Raw genomic sequence first — 24,395 nt, 5'->3', positions numbered from 1 at the left:
CTGCGGGAGTCACCTTCCTCAGCCCCTCCTTCCTCAAGCCTTTCTCCAGCTGAGCAACCTGCAATGGCTGAAATGCAAACACGTGCCGGCCAAACCGGGCCCCCTGGCCCTGGATGGTCCTCTTTACCTGAATGGGTCCCCACTTCCCCTCCACCCTCTCCTCCCCTGAGGATGGCCTTGTTGTCACACCGCAGGAGCTCCTGGTTATCCACCCCGCACTCCTCAAAGTGTCCTTTCTGCTTATCCAAATCTCTCCGCAGCTCCTGGGCCACCTCCTCAGGGAACTGCCTCCTGGACCTGGGGGTGGGGGTGGGGGCTGTGGTTGAGGGAGCATGTGCACCGAAGCAGACAGGCAGATCTGTGCCCAGGCGCGGGGCGTCGCTGCTGTGGGACGCGGGCACTCTCCGAGCCTCTGCACGAGGGGCGTGACATCCATGCAGGGATTCTAGGGAGGGCAAAATGAGGAAAAGCGGGTGCACGCTTCTGGGGTGCCTGGCATTCATTTTCCTCAGCAGCACCACATCCAACACGGTGACTGCAGTTAATCTTGTTTCCTTGACTAGTAAAATAATAATAGTGAACCGTTATTGAGCACATACTGTATTCGGGGTCCAGTACTAAGAATTTTACGCCTATCAATTAATTATCTTTGCAACGATTCTATGAGGCACTGCTGTCATCATCATGCCCTCTGAAGCAGAGAGAGGCTAAGAAGTAATTTGTGCAGAGTTAAAGAGCAGAGCCAGGATCCAAACTCAAGCAATCTGTCTCCAGAATCCATTGTTTTAACCCTATGCCCTACTTATTCCCTCTTATTAGATGGATATTCTATCGCCGTCATGTGCTCAGCACTTTGCTGGGCACATCGGAATTCCTTTGTGAGTACTTGTTGGTCGACAATTTATTTCTCAAGGAGGAAACCTTTTGAGATAGGAAAATCAATCCCATCTGAGCTAGGGCAAGTAGCAAGTGCCCAGGCCTACATGTGTCTAGCAGAGTGTGACTCCTGATAGTTTCCGTAGGACGTTTGGTCAAAAGGCAGGGCATTGAGTGTGTCTCGCTTTCAAGTAAATGGTGGTGACCGTCAGGGCATGAAAAGGGCAGGCTGGGGGTGGGGTTTAACTGCAGGGTCCAAGGGTGGCACTTGTATATACAAGGCTAGTGATGGTGTTTGGTGAATGTCCCAATGGCCTGTCTAAAAGTTTGAGATACAAATGTCTTAATACTTGAGAAAGATTTCTCTCTAGATACATTTAGATGTGTTTGTTTTTTTCCAGTGATTTCAGACTCATTCATTTATGTTAACACTTTTATATTATATCACAGCCAGCAGACGTGATATAACCAATGTGATATGATTAGAGAAACATGTCTGATTCATGAGAGAGTTGGTTTCGCTACTCTTGTTGGGCTTTTTTTGCGGTATACAGAAAAACTGGTGAAGGAATGTTTCAAGGTGTGCTTTTTAGAGAGGATTTAACCCATTACTTAATTTAGTGATAAAACATCTGTGGAGTAACTCCCATGCGCCAGGTACCATGGTAGGCAGTGAGGATACAAAGCTGAGAAAGAAACACTGTCCTGCCCTTCAAGGGTCTCACCATCTAATGGGAAAGGCAGTTGCAGAGACAAGCAATTAGCAAAAGTGTGAGTGACCACAGAGGTGAGAAACCTCTGGGGTTGTCAGCTTCATGACTTGCTATATTGGGAGATACTGTAGGGTACAAAATGTTTGCACCTTTATGTTTTTTCTTTCCTTAATATTTGTTGATGCCTCCCTTTTGGAAAAAGGACAGGAAAAAATGGCTAGAGGTGCTGGCACTGCTTTTTCCTACAACCACAGGAGCCTGGCCATTTTGTAGATTTTGAAACAAATTCACTGACTCAAATTGCTGTCAAAACTCCAGGTGATCCCTTGGTAAAGATGTGATGGCAGAGAAACAGGCCTCAGATAAGTATTCACATGGCTCAGGGACAGGGTGAGCAGTGGTTAGGGTTTAGTTGCAGAGAACAGAATCTACTTTCACTATTTAAGTGGAAACTGATCAGTTACCAGGTATTAGTTGGCTTTCAACTCAGTGGAACCAGCTCTGGGTTTAACTTCCAGAAATACCTCCCAGCCTCCATTTCCTTTGCCATGATTGGGAAAATCGCAAGATCAAGATATTCCTGCCACAGAACCTCACAGCCTCTGCCAGATCCACACCAGCACAACAGTAGCCTGCTCTTCAGCTGTCTCTGCATTTAACTCGGTTCTGAATTCAGATTTTTTCTAAGTGCATCCGATTGGCAGGCTCTAAATCGCATTCTGAAACCTAGCTGCAAGGGAGTCTGGAAAAGCAGTTTCAAGCTTTCTGGTCTGTAGGACAGGAGGGTGCATTAGGAGGGGATGTTGATTGAGCCAATCTGTGGTATCTGCTACAATTCATCCAAATACTGAGATTCCATCTTCTGATCTCACTATGCTCCAGTCTATTTCTTTTTTCTTTTTCTTTTCTGTTTTTTTTTTTTAATAAGCAACTTTATATGATGGTACTGTGAATGGTTGATTGTACACCATGGATGATTGTATGGTATGTGAATATATCTCAGTAAAACTGAATTTAAAAAAAAATAAACACCTTTATTTTGTGAGCTAGGATGGGAGCAAGGAGGATTTATTTGCCTTTTTGGACCTTGATTTTCCTCAGACAGAACTCGAGCTCCCTGTCCTCTAGCACATATTGGCTCAGCCACGGTGGCCCAGACTCAAAACAACGCCTGCAAGAAGCTTGCCCTACTGGAATGACTCCTCCAGAAGACTGCTGATCCTGGCGTTCTTTTTCCTTTCATCATACTTCTTCTGAATTTTCTTGGATCACTTTTTGTTTAAAATCTCTTTTTCTCAGGAGTCAGCTTGGCCCCCTTCTTGTGGCACAGTGGCAGTGCACAGTGGGACTCGTACCACTGCTGGTTGGTGTGCAGTCAATGAGCCAGTGTAGTTCTCTCCAGGGCCCTGGTGCAGCCCAGCTCATTACTGAGTGCATTGGAGACAACATCCGTGATCTTCATTTTGCAACTATAGCACTCAGTGCCCCAGGAGAAGTTCTCCAGCCTCAGAGCATGGGACTTCTTGTTGCCTCCTGGCACGAGAACTGTGTGTGCATAGTGGGGGCCAAGCTTCGTGCTGGCAGCCAGGTGCCCCAGCTCCTACTTCCGCCTCCTGTGGTAGGGCTTCCTCTTGCCCGCAAGTTGTCCTGGGAGATGCCCATCACACAGCACTGGCTGCAAAGAGCCAGTCTGTTTCTTTTTTTTTTTTTCAGTTTTATTGAGATATATTCACATATTATACAATCATCCATGGTATAGGATCAACTGTTCATAGTACTGTCATATAATTATGCATTCATCGCCCCAATCTATTTTTTGAACATTTTTCTTATACCAGAAAAAGTAAAAATAAGAATAAAAAATGAAAGTAAAAAAGAACACCCAAATCATCCCCTCTGACCCTATTTTTCATTTAGTTTTTGTCCCCATTTTTCTACTCATCCATCCATACACTGAATAAAGGGAATGTGATCCACAAGGCTTTCACAATCACACTGTCACCCCTTGTAAGCTACATTGTTATACAATCATCTTCAAGAGTCACGGCAACTGGGTTGCAGTTTGATAGTTTCAGGTATTTACTTCTGGCTATTCTAGTTCATTAAAACCTAAAAAGGGTCTTCTATATAGTGCATAAGAGTGCCCACTAGAGTGACCTCTCAACTCCATTTGGAATCTCTCAGCCACTGAAACTTTATTTTGTTTCATTTCGCATCCCCTTTTTGGTCAAGCAGGTGTTCTCAATCCCACAATGTCTGGTTCAGATTCATCCTCAGGAGTCATATCCCACATTGCCATGAAGATTTACACCCCTGGGAGTTGGGTCCCATATGGGGGGGAGGGCAGCGAGATCACCTGCCCAGTTGGCTTAGCTGGAGAGAGAGGGCCACATCTGAGCAACAGAGAGGTACTCAGGGGGAGACTCTTAGGCACAATTACAAGCAGGTTTAGCCTCTCTTTTGCAGTAACGAGCTTCATAAGGGCAGACCCCAAGATAGAGGGCTCAGTATACCAAACTGCCAGTCCTCCATGTTTGTGAGAACATCAGCGTCAGTCCAGGTGAGGGAGTCCAACACTTCCACATTTTCCCCCAGCTCCTCAGGGGGTCCCTGCATATATATTTTTATTCTCTGCCCAAATTATTTGGGGATGTGTCGTTATTTCACACTAACCTATACCAACCTACCAGGTCTCATTTCCTATTCAAAGTTCCATGTAATTATGGTGTTTGAACAAACTGTACAGAGTTACATTGTTTAGGAAATATAGATCCTGCACCAAATAAACATCTCTTCCCTTGGTCTCACATGGAATTTGAAGTTTTGAAACACAGTCAGTATCATCCTTTCCTCTTTGGCCCCGATTTGCCCTAGTCCTAACCAGATCTGCTTCATTCATATCTCTAAGTGAAGTCTGGACTCTTTCAGCTTTTTTTAACTGTTGCTGTATGCACTAATACTGACATTCATATCTGCAGAGCTCTAGTTCTGAGTTTCAGGTGTCACACAGATACCCAAAGTTCCAGGGATCGATCAGGTTATAAACAAAGGGATCAGCATCTCAGAATCTGGAGATAGCCATTATAATTCAGGAATAGATGTGACTGCTGTAAGAGCTTACAATCCAGGGACCATTACATAAGCGTTCCCCTAATAAGCTGTGCTCTAAGATTCAATTCTGAGTTTACACATTGTAGTTGGTCCATATTGGTGAGGCATGATAGTGTTTGCCTTTGTTTCTGGTATAGTTCACTCCAAATGCTGTCTATAGGATCATTCATCTTTTTGCATGTCTCTCAGCTTCACTCCTCCTCGCAGTTGCTCAGTATTCCATTGTATGCACACGTAATAGTTCACCACTCTGTTCCTCAGTCACTGTACCCTTAGGCCACCTCCACCCATTGCAGATCACGAACACTGCCTCAATGAACACCAGTGTGCAAATGTCCATTCATGTCCCTGCTCTCAGATCTTCAGTCTATTTCTTTTTAAAACCCCAAGCTCTTTCATGACTCAGGGCTTTTCCAGAGGTTCCTCCCTTGCCTGGAACAAGCTCCCCCAGATCTTAACATGGTTGATTTTTCTCCTTTGGGGGTCAGCTCACGTCACCTATGCAAGGATGCTGAACATTACCCCACTGGCTGGAAACACTCATGAATGAAAAAAAAATTCTTTTCTCTATTCCAGGGCCCCACAAGCACCCTCAGGACTGAATCTCTGTGACTGCCTGCCCTCGAAATTATTGGCTTTTTAGGCCATATGATCTCTCAGTTCATGCCCAGACAGGCTTCACTTTAGGGGCTGCTGTTCTTAGCACAGGTTTCGTCTTGTGGTGAAAATGTCATGGAAATAGAGGTGAATGTTGTTGGGACTTCCTGGCCTCCTGGCTGTGGAGTTGCAGCAGGCATAAATGGGGCTCGCTGGTACTGCTGGCCTTGTCATGTCCTTGTACAAATTGAAACAGGCAGCCCCACTCTGGGCCAAAGCCACCCTAAGTCAGAGTGCACAGCCTGGCCAGCAAAGCAAGGGTTGGATTTAAGTACCCAATTACCCTCTCGACCAGTGCCTTTGTTCAGTGTACAACCTGAACAACTGAACAACTATATGTCTATTTCCACCATCGGCAGAATCCGAAGGGGCCACCCATGGCTTGGGCTGGTCAGCAGGACTGTGTGGAAGCTTCATGCTGCCTCTCTGTCTCTCCTCTCCCTGCAGAGATCCCCCAATGTGCTGGCTGCAACCAGCATATCCTGGACAAATTCATACTGAAGGTTCTGGACAGACACTGGCACAGCTCCTGTCTCAAGTGCGCAGACTGCCAGATGCAGCTGGCCGACAGGTGCTTCTCCAGGGCCGGGAGCGTCTACTGCAAGGAGGACTTCTTCAAGTAAGTCAGAGCCTTGGGGCGCCACCTCCCTCTCCCCACCAGGGCTGTCTCTGCGTCTCTCCCGTGCAGGGAGGAGGACACCCTGCCTCCTTTGGGGGAGGCTTGCAGTGAAGCGGCGTGGGGAGGAAGGATGGGCCCCCGTCAAGGGACCCCTCTGATCACCCGCCCCATCATTTCCCCTGGCCCAGTGTCCCAGCCACACTTGAGTTTTGTGAGGCGCATGGTGAGAAGCCGGGGAAGGCATGAGCCTGAATTCATCAGAATTCACCAGCTTCACCAGGGTGGCTGGCAGGATCTCTGCAAATCCTAAAAGGAATTCCTCTTTCTGTCTCGGTCAATTGATGCCCAGGGCTCTTGGCTGTATCATTCCAGCTTGCAGAGGTTGTGCTTTTCAGCTTTATGCCCTGCATCTAGAGGTGTCTCCATGTCTGTTTCTAGGGCCTCACAGGCCTGGAAGAGTTGCTCCTGGTAGGAGGCAAGCCAGGCTCCGTCAGTGCCATCAGTTCAAATGGAAATATGATTCTAAGAGGCATTTTAGTGTGTTGGTGAAGAGCCCAGTCCAGCCTGGGTTTGAACCTGCTTACTGGCTGTGCGTTCTTAGGCAAGTTACTCAACTTCTCTGTGCCTACGTTTGTTTATCTGTAAAATGGGGCTGATAATAATAGTTCCTACCTCATAGGGGTTCTGTTAGTTTTAAATGAGTCAATACAAGTAACGTTCTTAGAATAATGTCTGATACCTGAATGTTAGCTACTAAGACTCTCCTTGATTTTTCATTCTGGGGCTGGATCCATCAAAAAAAAATCCTGTTGGAGCTTCAGAGTCAGGGAGACGGGACCTTCCAAAATCTGTGACCGAGGCACTTTGGCCGGACTAGCTGGTGCAGGCAAGGCCAAGGGCGGGAGGTCGCCAGCCAGTAAGCCCAAAGGGAGATCTGGGTCAGGGACTGAAAACATTCAGCACCAACGACCAAGCCGCGAGGAAGTGCTGCACATCTTCCTCTAATTAAAACAAGCCCAACCTGAGGACGTGTGTTCTGGAGAATGGGAGGAGAAATGAGGAGGAATGGCAAGCTCCTGGTACAGAACATGATTTCTCCCAAATCTTTCCAAAGGGAAAATAAGTGAAGTGCTGACATATTTCTTAAGTCCAAAATGTGTTGAAAAGCCTATTAAAGCTGTCTTGGTACCCGCGGCAGTGGCCTCCCTGGCTTATGTTCAGAAGGCTGCCCCTCCTTGCCTGGCACCACCGCACTCCCGTCAGTTTGTATGCTCTCTTCTTGTATGTGTGCACCCGTGTGTGTGTGTGCTTGCGTGTGTGCCGCGTGGGGGCAGGGACGGCCGCTAACGCAGGCACACCCCACAAATCCTTGATGACTTGAATTGAGGTACCAGCCTTTGGGCTCTTCCCCTAAGCCTTCTCTGTATACGGCTCCCCCTTTTCCCATTTTCCTCTTGCTCCCCTCACCCTGACTCTCACCTCCTCCCTCTTATTCTAGCATTTACGCAGTTCTGTGCCCTCCACCCACACCCTTTCTCCAGGGCAATAAGGGTTTGCCCTGGCCAAGCCCAACGGCAGCGATTACAGAGGCCAGCTTGGGGTGAATTTCAGTGTGTGTGCACATACGTGTGCCTGTGTGCACACAGGAGCATGGATGTGTGTGTGAGGAGGGCAGGAGGAGGCGGAACCAACAAGAGGCCTGGCCTCTGGGGTTGGGTGAAGTGCCTCTGCTTCTGTGGTCGGGACACCATCCTCCAGTGGGTCCCTCCATCTTTGGAAAGCCTTGGGGGAGGCACAAGAGGCCACATCGACATCTTGCCCATCCAGGGACACGTAGGTGCTGGTTGCTCCTGAGTCAGACCTCAGCACCCAGAGGATGCCAGCCGGTCCAGCCTGGCAGCTGTGGGCAGCCCATGTGGTGCAGGGAAAACGCTGTCAGGGCTACTGACTCAGAGCTTGGTCACCAGAGAAGCCCCTCTGATCCCTCAAGCACCACCCCAGAGCCCTGTCTGGTTTTTGGACCCTGCCTGGCTGGCTCTGCGTTTGGAAAAGGAAGAAGTGGAGAGGAATGCGGCAGCAGCTCAAGTGTAAGGTTAGATTGAAAGAACTAGTGATAATGAAAGAGGGTCACCCTAGGCCCAGGAGGGGCCCAGAGTGGGGCTGGGGAGGGGGTACCACAGGCCCAGGAGAAGAGGCCCAGGATTGGGAATAACAGTACTACTTGGGGGTGGCCATTGCTCACCCAGGCTGGTGCATTGGCCCCTCCAGCGTCTCCCCACGCTGCAGCCCTCATTTCTCATTTGCATCCTGATGGGCCCCTGCTCTGCAGTCACCTGCTCGTGGTCCCCCACCGCCTCCCCTTCCCTAGCCCACACACCTGCCCTACAGATGAGCCTGTGTCCCCACCACCACCTTCTTCAGTGCAGCTCCTCTGTCTACAGAAGAAGGAAGACACATTAGCACCATCACAGCCTTCCTTTCTGTCCCAGCTCACTGCTCTCCTCAGCACCCAACACCCCAGGTGCAACCTTTCCCCAGGTACGCTTCGCGTTTCCCCACCTCCACACCTCGGCCAGGCTGTCACCTCCATTTCCACCTTTCAAGGTCTCCCCTTTGGGGTCCAGCTCCTCAGTGGGTGGGAGCCCCCTCAGGTAGCATCACCCACCCTCTCCCTTCTCTCTTCCAGTGACTCAGCACAAGCTGCTTTGTTTTGCATTCCTTGAGCACCTGTTTTATCTTCCTTGTTGGCTTGAGGAAAGGGCCTGTACGTTATTCAGTTTCTGTCTGCTGTGTAAACACCTGGCCCCAAGCCTTGCCCGTAGTCTGTCGCTGGGCTCTTCCTTGCAGCAAGAAGTAAATTACACAGTGAATTCACAGTGAGCTTTGGAGACCGGTTTCCTCTGTGTCTCTCACAGAGTCCTGTGAGTCAGGGAGACCCAGCCTGCCTGGGAGGTGTCAGGCCCGTTGGTTAGCTGCAGTGATTCCCCTTTCATAAAAAGATCCACTCCCAGAGTTGAATCCCTTTGTAAAGCAAAGGAGTCAGCCACCCCCTGAATTCTGAGACCAGGCCATTAACTAGTCCATACTGGACGGGGGTGCTGTGTAGAGAGATTTAAAGCTGAAATGGTTCTCCCACGGCCAGAGGAGGGTCAATTGGAAATGAAGATGGGTTGGCTCTGAAGTCCCAAGTGAGGATATTTGGATTTAGAGACAGCCAGGCACCCCCACCCCCCACCCCCTCTTCAGGACCTTGGCTGCAGGGAGGCCCAGCTGCAGGCCCCATCCCAGGGAAGGTGCAGGTAGGGAGCAAGGTATTCAGACTGTGGAGCGGCTGTGAGCCTCCTCTTTAAATCCACCTGCTCTCAGACGGCACACTGGGGCACACATGCAGTAGAGAACACTGCAAGAAGCAACATGACGTGGGCAGAAGGGGCTGGGGCAGTCCCTGGGACCCCAGGCCCTGCTTTGTCCTCACACTGGGCTGCAGGAGTAGCATCTGTGGCAGCCTGCTGAGGGCGGCAGGTGTACTGCACCTGAATCTGCCCACGAGACCTGGGGTTAGAAGATGCCTGGTTAGAGCCAGGGAGGAGCCCCCTCTCTTTGCTTCTGTAAAGTGTCCTTTTCTGGTACCTGCCCCAGAGCCCTGTTCAGAGGCTGGGGGCAGGATTCACTGACCTCACTGATCTCTGGAACACTGTGGTTGTAAGTTCCATGATCAATATTTTAATCTCTTTGTCCATGCCGAGGGTCAAGGCCACTGCTTTGCACAACTTCAGGGGACATCCTTCATAGATGTGAGGTTTTGGGACTCAGGAATGTAACATGAGAGTGCTCCCTGAAGACGTGCCATACCTCAGCCCTGGAGGAAAGATGAGGGGGAAAGTTGGAGGTCTGTCTTCAGCGGATGAGATGGGGGGCAGCAGAGGGCGATGTTGGTGTGTCCATAGATGAAGAAAGAAGTATTGTTGGGAGGTTGTACCCAGTGGTTGTTGCCTTTTTCCACTGGGGCTGTTGAGGCTTGTCTTACTCAGTAATATGGGTTGATTCTTGCTGTTGTTTGTTTTTCTTGCCTCTTGGGTTCTTGGCTCCCCTTTCTCCAAAGGAAATAGTTTCCGAGGCCTGAGAGGAGAGGCACTGATTTGGTTAAGCGGCGTAGCTGGGCTTTGATTTGTTCTAAGTCCAGTGGGGGCTTAAGCATCTGGAGCACCCATGCCACATGTGATGTTCCAAGGCCTGTTATAATTTGAATTGCAAGCCAGGGAGCCAACACCACCTTGTGTTGCATTTGCCAAGCAGGTCCTTTCTCAGACCACACGTCTCACGTGCCGTAGCTCTCAGGTCTCCCTGCAAAGGGACTAAGACCTGGGGATGGCAGGGGTCTGGGGGTGGGGCCCTGGGTCCCTCCTCACCACTAACTCGGTCCTGGGAGGAGCCCCGGCAGCACCCTTACTCGGAAGCACAGTGAAGACAAGGCAGGCTCTCTGCTCCAGGACCTGAGTTCAAGTGCTGGCTCCATCAGCGGCTGTAGGTTGGATGCCAGGCAAACTTAGGCGAGTTCCTTAACATCTCTGAATTCCACTTTCATCTTGAGGAAAAATGGGAATGCTCACAGTGCCTGCTTTAAAAGAGGCTTGGTACACAAGGAGCATTTTGCAAAAGGGAGTTATTTTATGAGCCGAGTCGTGTGGTGGTGAAATCAACCAGAGCTCAAATTCATGTCCTCTTGCTTATTAGCTGTTTGTCAGTGGACAAGTTTCTAGGCCTTTCTGAACCTCCTTCCCTTAGGAGGAGCTAATACTAACCCACAGAGTTGTGACATGTGAGTAAGACGGTGCAGAAACCTTGTCCAGGGCAGGGCTAGGAGCTTTATCAGCGTCTCCGGGTTTCTGGTCTTGCTGTGAGGTGCCCTGACCTGTGGGCCGTGAAGGATTCTCCATCAGGGCTGGGCCTGCGCTGCCTTCCCCTCACCTCCCCGAGCACCAGCGTGGAGAACTCCCCACTGAGGTGGCTTTTGACAGCCGAGAGGGCCTCAGAGGTGGGGTGACCCAGCAGGGCAGGGGAGGGCCCATGGCAGTGGTGTGCCGGGGCGGGGGCTGGTGGGTGAGCCGCGGGGTAAACATGCCGCATTGATTTACTTGAAGATTTGGGAAACAAACCAGTGGTTATTATATTAAAACAAATATAGCTATAGAATTGAAGAGAAGGCAACATTCGCACACACTTTTAAGACAAAGCACAAGACTTCAAGGACATTTCAGGTTTGTGGGGGCCTTTGAGTTGCATCCTTAGTTGCCAGGGGTGTGTTCCCCTGTCAGGAGGGGCTGTGGGGGGACAGTCTGAGGCATTCTAAGGGTGACTGCCTCTCCAGGGGCTCCCTGCCTAAAACTTCATGGTAGGGGGAGATGGGGACCGCTGGGAGAGGGACGAGGGCCCTGTCGCTGGGAAGCTATGCCGGGTCGCCCCCGCTGGTCCCTCCCCCAGCCACGGCCCATTAGGCCCAGGCAGCCAGCGGCTGTCGGCCAAGGGCAGGTAAGCGGTGTCCTTGGGAACCTGGGAGCTGCTCTGATTTATCCCTGCAGCCCAGAACAGTGTGTCTCAGCTCCTGCTTGTGCTCCCTTTGGCCGGGCCTCAGGGTGGTTTCCCTGGTTCTGCAGTGGCCCTCACCGGTGACCTCGGCCCAGTCACCTGGGTGACCAGGGCCTCTGTTCGCCCTTTGGGCAGTGGGCAGACAGGGCATCGGCTGATGTGGGGAAGGCGGCGGAACCTTGGACCTGGTGTGCATTTGCATCCAGCTCAGTGGGAGCTTGGGGCTCCACTTCCCTGCTCTACAACAGCAACACAAACATCTATTTTTTCTGAGTTACTATGCGGATTAAGGAGGCTGCAGGAAGGAAAGTGCTCAGATATCATGACTAGTAGCTATAATGAGGGTTGTGTATTTATGGAAGAAGGGATGGAGCCCCGGGCCGGTGGTGCTGTTAGAGTCCAGGCCACGTTGCCACGTTTCAGTGGCAGTGGTGGGCCAGGTGAGTTGGAGCACCTGGGGCTGTTCCGTGGGGTCAGGGAGTCGACCTGAGTTTTCCTCACAGAGTGCCGTCCCCCTGGGTCCTGAGCTTTGTCTCATTACCTGCAGCCCCGCAACGCCTTCATCATGCCCAGTGGGGTTCTCAGCCTTGGCAGGAGGGCCCCGTCCTGTGCCAGGCGTCCAGCCTGGGTTTGGGTAGCTTTAGGGCGGCCTCGTGCTGTCCTGTTGCCCCAGGAAGAGGCCCCTTCGGGTTCTGGGGTTGGTTGTGGGTCTAATCTGGGACCAGCTTCTTGCCAGGCTCCTCGTTATTTCTGATAACTGCACACCTGTGAGACACACACACACACGATGCTCCTGCAAAATGTGCTTCAGGAACCCAGAGGGACAGGGTCTTTTTGACATGTGACTTTCCATAATTTCTGAGTAGTTTATAGTCTAATTCCCTCGCTAAGCAAATTAAACCTTCTAAGGTAACGATCAGATGGTCCAGATAGTGGCTGCGCATGGACATTTGTAAGATTCAAACACACTGGTGGGCCGGGCCGCAGTCATTTGCAAAGGCCTGTAATCAAGGCAGAAGCAATTACTTAGCCGTGCAGTTCTCTGGGGTCAGAGGCTGTATATCAGGCAGCGAGGAGCTGGCAGATTATCTGTGGGTCCTGCGCTCTGGGGGACTCCCAGTCAGCCGCTGCCCGGGCCACCCTCCCAGAGCCAGCGCCTCGGGGCAAAAGCCACCGACATCTGTGGAATCCTCATCTCGGGGACTTTTCTAGCTTGGGGGAATCTGGTTTGGAACCCAACAGTTGCACATCAGCCTGGGAGTCGGCCAGCTTCTGGGCTGCGGAAGCAGGGCCCCCCCAGCAACCTGGGATCTGAGGAGGGAGGTGGGAGCAGAAAACCTGGCCACCGTCCTTCTCGCCCAGGCCAAACACAGCAGCGGCAGAGATCTTCATTTTCTTCATCGCTGAGGTGCGATCTCCTTCTCTCTCCTTCGCCCTCAGCCCCGACACCAAGTCAGAGGGTTCCACGTCTGAAATGCCCTCTCCTGCCATCCCTGCTGCCCCTTCTTGGTCAGGCCCCTGTCCTTGGGCCTCTGCTCCGCTGGAAGCTTTTCCGCCAGGATGTCCCTCCCTTCCTCTCGTTCTTGACCAGCTTATCGCCCCTGCCAGGCCCTTCTCTGGCCGTGCTGTCCCCACCGCCTCTGGAAGCTTCCGAGCCCAGTGCCGAAGGGCCCAAGATCTGGCTGAACCTCATCTCCTGCTGGTTCCCTTCGTGAACCCCATACCCTGGGCAAGGCCACCCCTGATTTTGTCCCTCTCTTTCCGTGTCCCCACTTTGAGGGGGCATCCAGACACAAGGGCTGGGTTCTGTAGCCGGCGCCGGAGGTGAGCACAGCGGGTCAGACAGAGGTGTGGTGGGTGGGGGGCTGGGTGGGGCCCCTGTCCTGAGTGTCCGTCCCACTCCTGTCACAGTCCTGCCACCCACTATTAGAAAATGAGGTCTTAGGCATTGAGGGGCTTTGGGACTTGGAATCGACCAGCAGCCTCAGATGCCACGGGCAGCTAAGGGCATAAGTTACACAGGAGGTCTCAGAGAGGGTCCACCCACAGTGACACCGGGGCCGTCCGTGGGGGGCTTGTGGAAAGAGTGGGTTTGGGGCCCAGAATCAGGTGTCAGGGTTGGGGTTTCCCAGGTGGGTCTGCTGCACAGCTGAGCCACCCCCTAGGCAGGGCACGTGGGCAGATTAGCCTGGAGTAAGGAGGGCAGTTTAGGCGTCTGGGGCGAGTGGGTCGGGGGAGAAGGCTGACCTTGGGCCAGTCCGGCGACTGTCTCCGTCTGTGACAAGGGAACAATACCTGCCTGCGAGAGCTGTGTGCGGTTTAAATGAGGCAGCGCTCACGGAAAGGCCTGGGGCAGGCTCCATGCTTGCTACACATTTACAAAATGGAGGGGAGCAACCCAAGTGCCCATTGGCAGATGAATGGATAAAGGAAATGTGTATACACATAATGGGATAATATTCAGCCGTGAAAAGGAATGAGGTCCTGATACCTGAGACAACAAACATGGATGAACCTTGAGGACATTATGCTGAGTGAAATAAGCCAGACACAAAAGGACAGAAATTGTATGACTGCACTTACATGAAATACCAAGAATAAGCTACTTCACAGAGACAGAAAGTAGATTACAGGTTGCCAAGGATTGGGGTAAGGAGTTATTGCTTAGTGAGTACAGAGTTTCTGTTTAGGGTGATGAAAAAGTTTTGATAATGAATGGTGGTGTTGGTAGCACAATATTGTGGATGTAATTAATACCACTGAGCTGTACACATGAAAGTGGTTAAAATGGGAAGTTTCATGTTGTATATATGTTATCACAATTAACATTTAAAAAATTTACAATAATAGAAATAGAGAGGGTGGGTGGGAGGGATAGGACTCTCACAGCTGAGGGTCCTACGTGCCCCACTGGGAAGCAAATCTGCCCCTAGCAGGGCAGAAGGGGAGGTGTGGCCGAGGGAAAAGGAGAAGTGGGCTCCAGCCCCTTTCCTGCTGCTGGCTGAGCTGTGTAATCTTGAGCCGGTCACTACCCCTCTCTGGGCTCCAGTCTCCTCCTTTATGAAATGAGGGGGTTGTGCTACATCATCGGTTATAAAGCTTTTTCAGCAGCATTCATCTCAAAACAATAAAATTGCATGTTCTTTAAAAAGAAAAACATCATATAATAACCCCCCTCCCCCAAATAAAAAGCAGGGCACTGTTGGAGCAGTTCTGGGGATGGGGGGGTGCTGGGAGATATACGTGTGAGCATGTGCGGGTGTAGGGTGCTGTGTCCCCGCCCCCACCTCACCCCAAAATGCTCTAACATTCTCTGGTATCAGATCTTTTCCCAAAATGGCCCTGGCTGTGTCTGGAGAAGGCTGACCGTTCCCGGGCAGAACTTTACACGTCCATGACATGGCTGTGGCCTTAGAGTGGGTGGTGATATATGTTGGAAATATTGGTACATACAGTAACAGTAAATATCAGCAACTTACCTGTCAAGTGTGGTGATAGATAAAAGAAATACGTTTAGGAAAGTGTCAGCTGGGAAAAAAATATACAGCCTGCAGTAAATCACCGCCAAGCAATTAAAGCATAAAATCAAGTTATGCAGTATTTTGTTTCCCTGGGACAGTCGTCGTGCAGTGGCAGCTCACACATGCGGGAGGCTAACGGGGCATGGGCTGCCTCACAGACTGTCCTCCAATGGAAGGACCCCAGGTGTGCCAAGAGGAAGAGAGGCGTCTTTGAATAAGGGGGCTGGGTTCAAATCCCAGTTTCATCGTTTATAGCTGTGACGCCTTGGGCAAGTGACCTAACCTCTCTGAACTTCAGTTTCTTCATCTATGAAATGGGAGACCATGTATTAATGCAAACCATAGGAATATTCAAATATTCATTGAACACATATGGCCCAGGCACCATTCTAGGTGCTGGATTCAGCACTGAACAAAACAGATAAGATCCCTGCCATTGTGGGGACTGCCAAACAAGTAAACAAAGAAACACACAGTATGTCTGTTGGAGATGAGCGCTCTGAAGAGGGGAAAGGAAGTGCTGAGGACAGGGGTGGTTGAGGATGGCCACCCTGAGAAGGTGACAATTGAGCAGAGACCCATAGAACCTGCAGGAGGAAGCCATGCAGGTATCTGGGGAAAGAGCATTCTGAGCAGAAGAACCAGTTCAAGGGCCTGAGGAAGCCAGGGCAGCTGGTGGAGTGAGAAAGGGGGAGACTGGAGGAGACGAGGTCAGAAAGATGATGGGGGCTGAAGGGGATAGGGTTTTGTAGGTCTTTAAAGAGACTTTGGCCTTTACTTTGAGTGAGACAGAAGCCACTGGAAGGCTTTGGGCAGAGGAGCAAGATGGTCTGATGTAGGTGTTAACAGAATTGTGCTGGCTGCTGTGTGGAGGATGGGGTGGAGGGCTAGGGCTGAGCCCAGGAACCTGTTTGGAAGCTGCTGTAGATGAGGGGGGTGGAGGCTTGAACTGAGATGATGGTGGTGGAGATGGTGAGTGTTGGTCCAATTCCTGATGTTATTTTGAGGAGAGCCAACAGGATTTGCTGACAGATCAGATTGGGCAGAGAGAGAGGAGTCAAGGACAACTCTTAGGCTTTTGGCAGGAGCAATGGGAAGAATGGTGTCACCATTATCTGAGATGGGGAAGACCATGGGAGGGGCAGATGCTGGGGAGAAGATCGGGAGTTTGGTGTCGGACATCCAGGCAGAGGTGCTGGGCCACGCGGCGTTCATTACCGGGAGATGGGGCGAGATCACCCGGGCAGCCGGTAAACGGAGAAGAGGTCCTGGAGATGGAGGAGAAGCTGCCAGCGGGGAGGAGCTGGGCCTGGAGACCTGGGTCCTGAGCCAAGTGAGCAACGTGTTCCAAGAAGGAGGAGGAGAGCAGATGCTGTTGAAAGGTCCAGAGAGGCGAGAACCAACCACTGGATTTAGCAATGTGGAGGTCATGGTGACCTTGACCTGGGCCGTTTTGGTTGACTGGTGGGGTGGCATCCTGACTGCAGAAGACCAGGAGCAGGGGCATTTGGGACCCTGAGTCCAGGCCCTCTTTCAGGAGTTTTGTTTGAAAAGGAGTAGATGGAGGGAGATGGGTCAAAAGAGGGTCTTGTTTTTTTTTTTTTTTAATGGGAGAAATAATAGCCTGCTTGTGTGCTGATGGGAAAGATCTAGTAGAGAGGGACGATGACTTTGTGGGAGGCAAAGGGGACAGTTGTTGGAGGGATGTTCTTGATGAGGCGAGAAGGACATGCCTTCAGCAGGAGCCCTGGGCAGCTTTCGAGTCAGCAGAGGGTCCGGCAATGGCACAGCTGCAGGGGGGGACAGGCGGGGTGGGGGGAGCACAGGGAAGGTCTTTTCTGAGAGCTTCTCTTTTCTCCTGGCCACCAGCTGAGTCTGAGGATGGGGGCTTGAGAGACAGTAGGAGTCTAAAGGGGTGGGGGAGTGAATGGGCTGGGGTAGTAGATTTCTCAGTCCTTGTGAAGTGTGTCATGAATCTGAAGTGCGCCCCGTCAGCCACGTGGTGTGTTTCCCTCCAGCCCTGCTCAGATGCCCATGCTGGGGTGGGGAAGGTGGAGGGTTGAGAGGGGCGGGGGATTGGAGGGTGTACGAGTGACATGGACTGTGGAGGGGCAGCAGGAAGGTGGTCAGTGGGCTGGCGGCTCCTGTGGGGTTGCAGAGGGTACCAGAGTGGGGGAAGGTCTTGAGAGGGCAGGGGCAGGAAGGGTTGTCTGTGTGGATCTTGAATTCAGCAAGAATTGTGACAGGGGATTAGGGAAGTCAGGGGTGGGGGTGATGACTGCCCCATGGAGAGGTGGTGGGGGCTGTGGTCCAAGGGCCTGGGGGTGAGCGTGAAACGCCGGCTCAGGGCAGGGCCCGTGGTAGGTGCTCAGTAGCTAGGAGCTGCCTTTCTTAGTAGTGTTTTGGTGACCAAAGTATGGTACCTGGGCCTGATCATAGGACAGTACTTAAAATCAGGAATGGGCCAGAACATCTGTGGTGCAGGGTTTATGTGTGCCTGGTTCCAGAGGTGGGTGCCAGCGGGGCTCCCGTGCAGGGCCTGTCTTGCCCTCTTTCCCCAGGATCTAGACACCTTCAAGTCTGCCCCTGTCCTCTCAAGTGGCCCAGCCAGGCCTGAGAAGAGCAGCAGGGGTGGACAGAGAGACTAGCAGATGGAGACCAAGGAGAGTTGAGGGTAGCCCCTGAGAGTCTGCAGTGATGTCTGTGCATTTCCCCTCTGGCACCCAGGCCCTCAGGCTTGAGCCAGCTGCAGCAGGGCCAGGCGGGTGTGTTGGCCCTGGGGGTGAGGGCTCCCGGGGCAGGCCCTGATTTGTAGGATTGGCAGCCTCACGCTAAGTAGCTCAGAGCCTGGGGCCTCATAAGCTACACAGCTGGGGATGGTGGTGGGTGGGCAGGGCCCCTCTACCCAAGTTCCAGGGCGAAGGTAGGGGCACACGGCTGACTTCTCAGTTGGTATTTGCTGCCTTTCTCAGCCAAACTTGTGCCAGCTGTGTTGGGTCATAACTGAGTTCAAATTCTGCTCTCCCACTCATTCCTGTGTGAGCTGGGATGGGAACCTTACCTCTCTGAGCCTCAGAATTCTCTATTAACAGGTATCTTAAGACCCATCTTTCAGGTTCAGCATCAGGAAACATTTATGTAACGAATCCTTATGCTGAGGTTGACAGCAAAGTGGGGTGGAAAGTTCTGTGCTTTAGGAAGCCACGGACCTCATTTCAGCCCAGGTTTCAATTCCCTTCCTAGAAAAGCTTTTGATAGGAGCCGCATTTATTATTTTGAGTGTCAGTTCTTCCCTGACTGCTTTGGACAGAAGTTTGAAGGAGCGGTTTACTCATCATTCATTCATTCATTCATTCATTCAGTGCACCTTTGTTGCCTGCCTCCTTGGGTCGGGCAGGGATAAGAGAAATGCTGGTGTTGCTGGTCAGAGTTGGAAATCACATGAGCCGTTTGCTGAGTCCTTCCTTGCATTGTCTCTGTTGTTTTGGGGTCAGTTCCAGCTACCTCCCCTGGGGAGGATGGCTGTCCCCGGGGGCTGGCCGGGCAGGGTAGCCCAGAGGCATGGTCTTTCTGCGAGTGACACCAGTGGGGAGTGCACGGAGCAGGCAGGGCCCTGCACACAGCAGGTGCTCGGTGGCAGGTGTTCAGTGGTGCTGCCTAGAAAATGCCTCCGGAAGCATTCTCCCCAGCTGGCGGCTGATCCCACTGCCCCCACCCCTGGCATCCTTCCAGTTTTGGTCAGGTGGGTTGGACTCCCGGTTCTCTGGGTAGCAGCCAACTCTGCCGTCTCTGCTCATTTTGGAGTCGCGATTTCTATCATGGCCGTGGGTCTCAGCATTGCCCATCCCAGGACAAGCCATGGAGCCTCTCTGGGCCTCAGTTGGACTGGCTGGTCTAAGATCTGTAAACTCGGGGGACAGTGCCTTCACCATGCACACACCTCCAAAGGACAGCAGACAGCGTGCCATTCCAGGTCTGCTGACTGCGGCCAGAGTGCAGGTGGGGGGCTGTGGGCCAAGGGAGGGACGCAGCCCCGCAGCGAGGGTCCCCACTGACCGTGCTCCAGGGGAGAAAGATAACAAGGAGCAACTTCCACTCACCATCGGTATAAATCCCACAATCAGGAAAATTGCTTCAATTGCTAAAAAACGCTGGTGGGAAAGTCCATTTATTTTTCATTTTTCTTGTGCACTTGCAGCCCTCACACATAAATCACTGTCGGTATGTAGATTAAATTTATACCCCCGTTATCTTTCATGTCTCTGATGCTCTGGTGGTAACTGGGGTTCTGGTTACTGAAAGCCACTGGCTGCTCTTTAGTGGAGAGAGGGGCGGCCCTCGCGTGGGAGAGGCCGTGGAGGGGCCCGCTCAGCCCTGCAGCTCCCCAGGACCACCCCCCGATCTCCTCCCCCATACTGGCCACCAAGGTAGGACCCGCTTTTTGAAGAATCCGGGGCATTCTCTGGTGTTGCTTCTGCACACGCTGGCAGCGAAGAATTTGGGCACACTCTGGATTTTCGGTGGTTTATTTGGCAGGGTTCTCAGCGAGCACGATGAAGGCGTTGTTTCGTGTTTTTTTTTTTTTAAACAACTGCTTTGTGAATTGACCTGGACTGGATATGAAAATACTGGCATTTTGAATATACAAGGGCTCCTTTTCTCTTTGTTCCCCAAACACATGCACACACACACACAAAGTGCCATACGCACACTCCCACACAGAACAGTGCTGGGAGCTGCCTCCTCTGCTCTTTAGTACAGGCCATGTGGTTAGCCAGCCACGGCTGGAGCAGCCTGATGCTCACCTTTGTCCGGGGAGGTGCAGAACCATCCAGAGCTGACCGCATTCCTTACTCTCCATCCTCAGATTTAGCCATCTCTGTGCATATTCTCTCGAGCGTGGTTCTTTATTTGCTTATTTATTTATTCAACAAATATTTTTTAACTCTATTTTTCTGGGGCCTGGCCCCCTCTGAGAATCTGATCAAAGCCCGACCCCCTCCTGATGCACAATTTTGAACAACTTGGTGGGGTGGGAGTGGGGTGGGGGAGGTGGTTTTCAGATCCCCCAAAGTCCATCCTGGGTCTCTGCCTGAGAACTCCTGCTCTGAAGAGCATGTTCCCATACACCCTCCCCCTAAAATGAAGAGGCATTCCAGGAATTCGGGAGTTTGGGGTTCCCCCAAACCAAACATCTCAGCCCTTCATACCTAACCCCTGCTTATATCTTGTAGGAGCAGTCCCTGGGACCACAATCCTGGCTCTTTTGGGGTTAACCACCTAGATTCAGGGACCCCCCTCCCTACTTCTCTCTGGGACTCTATGTCCCTGGGTGGGGTGGGGGGTTCTGAAGCCGCAGCCGGCCAGGCCTGATCCAGGCCTCTGCACCCCCTCGGCAGGTATCATTATGGAATAAGAGACCCATCATTCTGCATTAATCTGGGATTCATCATGATAGCCATGACCATAATTAATTTATTTGGTATTAATGTGGATGAAATATGTACTGTCCTTTCAGGGGAAATCAGGCTGCCTATAAGCATTAGTTAAAAGGACCATTAAAATCAAACCTTCCCCAGATCCATTAGGCGAAGTCTTTCATCCTGAAGAAGATAAAGTTCTGCTGTGTGAAATGTCATGAATAATTAGGTTGATTGCTGTTTTAAACTCTGCCCCTGCTTCCCCATCCACTCCCACCTCCTTCCTGAAGCCGGGAAGACTCACCTGCATCAGCGCACCTCCTTTGCTGACCGTGTCTACACCAGCCCAATAATTTCCCGTAGCCTCGACCGCCCTGTGCAGCCCTGTTGATCTCTACAGCCAGATGGGGAGAGGGTGCTTACCTGACCCCACTGGGCCATCTTTTAAATGTGCCTATTTCTTCTTGCTTCCCAATCCCAGCTGTAGCCCAGGGTGGCAGCAGGTGGCTCCCTCCTCCCTCGGTAAAGCCCAGAAAGGTGTGGACCAGGGAAGGGTCTGATGCAGCATTTTTCACACGGAGGTTGGCAGACTGCCTGCCCCAGCACGCTGCAGGGGCTTGAAAATGCGGATTTCTGGGTCCACCCAGCCCCCAACATGCCAGGGGCTGTGCACAGGAAGGGGGTGGAGGCTGGCACCGAGGGCTTTAGTGTGGGCTGGGTGAAGGGGAGGAGAGACATGGTGGGCAGCAGGGGAGAGAAGCCCCCAGGGAGACCCGCCCCCACCCCCACCCCCAGCTCTACTCACCAAGTGTGATTTCTCAGGAGATGCAGGGTGGACACTGGCCTGTGCTGTCTCCTGGCCTCACTGTGGAAAAGTGTAGACACCAGCCTACGGAAAGACAGCTGCACTGTGTGGCTGGTGCTCTTGGCCTCACAGGAGGCTGAGGGTGAAACAGCCTGTCCTCCTACTGCCCGGTTTCATCGATTGGGTGTTAATCGGGCATTTTGGAGCCCTGACATGTCAGCATGGAAAAGGGCCTTGGAGACTCTCGTCTTGATCCAACTTTACATTTTGTGGTTAAAAAGCCTGGGCTCAAAGCAGTGATGCTGGTTGGAGGCAGAGAGGAGGTGTGGAGGGTAGGCTCTGGGTGGCCCTGGTTGGGGGGTGGGGAGTTGATGCCCCGGACTCCCCCCTGAGTGGTGGGGTGGGAGAGGGACCGATGGGAAGTAGGGGAAGCCAGGCATTGCCTTTGTCCCCTAATTCTTTTCTGCTGCCCCACCAGGCGCTTCGGCACAAAATGCACAGCCTGCCAGCAGGGTATCCCCCCCACCCAGGTGGTCCGCAAAGCCCAGGACTTCGTGTACCACCTGCACTGCTTCGCCTGCATCATCTGTAACCGGCAGCTGGCCACGGGGGACGAGTTCTACCTCATGGAGGACGGGCGGCTGGTGTGCAAGGAGGACTACGAGACGGCCAAGCAGAATGGTAAAACAGCTCTGCACCTCTCGATCACACCTCCAGACCTCTGTCCAGGCTGCCCTTTCTCTCTGCTCCTACCTAGCCATTCCTCAAAGCCTCTCCTGCACACTACCTCCGAGAAGCTTCCCCAGATCTCCACAGTGAGAATTAATTGTGAACACTCTCTAATCCTTTAGCACTTGCCGACTTTTTTGAAGCATCAATCGAATTCTGGCTATTTCAAGAATGCTCAGGAGCAGCCAGGGAACTTGTCTTCACCCTTTTGGTGGACTCCTTGCCTGGGGAGGGGCCGGAAGTGTTGAGGGTGACTGGGAGACCACTCTGTCTACAGTGGACTCGTGGAGCCTCACTTTAGTCTTGTATATCAGGATGTACACGTACCTCAGCACTCCACGCCTCAAAGGCTGCAGTCGGTGAGAGCCGGGCGTTAGTTAGCCTAAGGCATCCTTAGAATGGACCATCTTGTATTTCAGTTAATTGTGTTTTATTTTCCCTCTCAGGCTGTGACCTTCAGGAGGATGGGGACTTAGGGGTCATGATACATTGTTGCATCTCCTAAAGCCCAGATGCAGGAGCAGGGGCTCAGTCAGTTTCACCCAGATGCAGAGGAAGAAAAATTGGCTACATTCAGGGAAATTCCAACCTAACAATATAACTCCCCCACCCAGCCACTGCTACCTGCTATCTCAGCCACCTCAGGGGCCATTTTCCACAGTCTGCAGCAGACGTCCACTGCACAGGTGGAGGCCGAAATCATGCCCCACACCGGGGAAAACCCGCCCAAACACGGGCAGCCTGTGAGCAGGCGCTGGTCTTGCCCTCCAAGGATATGTTTGAGAGCAGTGCCTCGGTGGGCATGGCTCTGGCCCTTCCACTCTCAGAAGGCCAAGCGGATTCCCGGCCTCCTGTAGCCCACCCTCTTGCTTCCCACTCACAGCTGTGGGCTGCCCTGGGCCCCTGGGCTGCACCAGGTCCCTGCAGCGTGCGGGTGTTGTATTCTCCACCCTAGCTCTGAATTTGGGATTTGGCCAAACTCAGCCTGGAGATCTCAGACTCATGAACTGCAGAAACATTAATTTCCTTTGCTTTTAATTAGAAGTTTATCAAATCAGGGTGTATAACTGTGGAAAGCAGCTCTCATTGACAGCTCCGGGCTTGATTAAAAAAATGAAAGCCCCAATAATTTCATATATGTCCTTCCAGATCTTTTCTGGGCCCACACACATATTTCATATATATATCTGATTAATACCTGGAGAGATTAGTTCTTTTGCGTCATAAATGCAGTTTGAAATAAGGGGGTTGTGGTGGTGAGAAGGCAGAGGTAATTCAAAGGGCTCTGAGCTGGGCTGTGGCTGGAGGCGGGAAGGGCTGCTCGGCAGGACCACGCCCACCGCAGAGCCACGCCCACTGCCGGTGCTTCCTCTCTGAGTACCTCTCCCCCCACCACACCCCCAGCTCTGATCCTTAAACGCGGGTAGAAGCCTTGGGTTTACTTCCTCCAGGGCTTTTACAAGCCCGCTTCCCAAGGATCTTTGCTTTAATGTATTAATCTGCTCTGGTTGCTTAAAGCTCACCTGATGCCGTTGCTTTGGAGTCAGTTGTGATGTCCCAAGATTAGGGCGTCTTGTCAGAGACAAACCATCAAAGCAGGTGGACTCAGAGATACGGAGACGCCTTTGGAACTCTAATGTCCTTCACCAGAGATAAGGATGCACACCGGCCTCTCCGGGCTCGCAGCGGGTTCTCGTTGTGAGAGCCCTGCTTTAGACCCCAAGCGTCCCGCACGCCGTCCACTTCTGCTGTGGATGGTTTCCGAGAAGGGAAAGATCAATGAAGACCGGTCATAATCTAGCTGGAGAGCCAGCGTCACACAGTGGAGCTAAGAATTTTATCCAGGACTATTTGTACCATAGCGGACCTCTGTAGGACATGGAGAGACACTGGATTTGGAGTCAGAGGCTGGGGGGCATCTCTGTTCAGCATGTACTTGGGGTGAGGGTCCCCTGGACAGTTGTGTAACTGGCTGAGCCTTGGCTTCTCAGCTATATTTGTGGGATAATGCCTGTCACATGGGGCCATTTCCTGAGGCTTAAATAGATTCCCCGGGAGGAAGACAAATACAAACAAGGAGGTGAGGTCTGTTTAGGCTTAAAAATAGCTGAAGGTTACCTGGTATTTCTGACCTGTTCCCTGCTTCTCACTGTCAGTCAGGTGGGGGCTTCCCCATCCTGTGCTGTCAGGGCAATCTTAGTGCAAAAGGGGAATGCAAAATGTTTGCATTGTGGGCATCTGGCTCTCCCTTTTACTGTTGTTTCTATGCCTCTTTCAGGCTTGCAATATCCTTGAGCTAAGCCAAGGATCTAATATCAGCTATTTGCACCTGAGTGCGAATGGCTTTGTTAATTTGTT

General features: G+C 52.0%; 1 protein-coding gene and 1 pseudogene across 1 annotated transcript in view; one reads left to right on the top strand and one right to left on the bottom strand.

Moving 5' to 3' along the window:
- Positions 1-24,395, top strand: part of LHX4 (LIM homeobox 4) — a 43,536-nt gene that overhangs the window by 14,245 nt on the left and 4,896 nt on the right. The window contains exons 2-3 of the mRNA XM_037812790.1: positions 5,805-5,976; positions 21,787-21,989. Coding sequence (XP_037668718.1) covers positions 5,805-5,976; positions 21,787-21,989 — 375 coding nt within the window. The remainder of the gene's footprint in view (positions 1-5,804; positions 5,977-21,786; positions 21,990-24,395) is intronic.
- On the bottom strand, positions 2,658-3,251 carry LOC119516475 (annotated as a pseudogene).

Source organism: Choloepus didactylus, chromosome 2, assembly GCF_015220235.1.
Source record: "Choloepus didactylus isolate mChoDid1 chromosome 2, mChoDid1.pri, whole genome shotgun sequence".
Lineage (NCBI taxonomy): Eukaryota > Metazoa > Chordata > Mammalia > Pilosa > Megalonychidae > Choloepus > Choloepus didactylus.
Note: the sequence above shows the minus strand (reverse complement) of the source record. Positions and strands in the feature narration are given on the sequence as shown.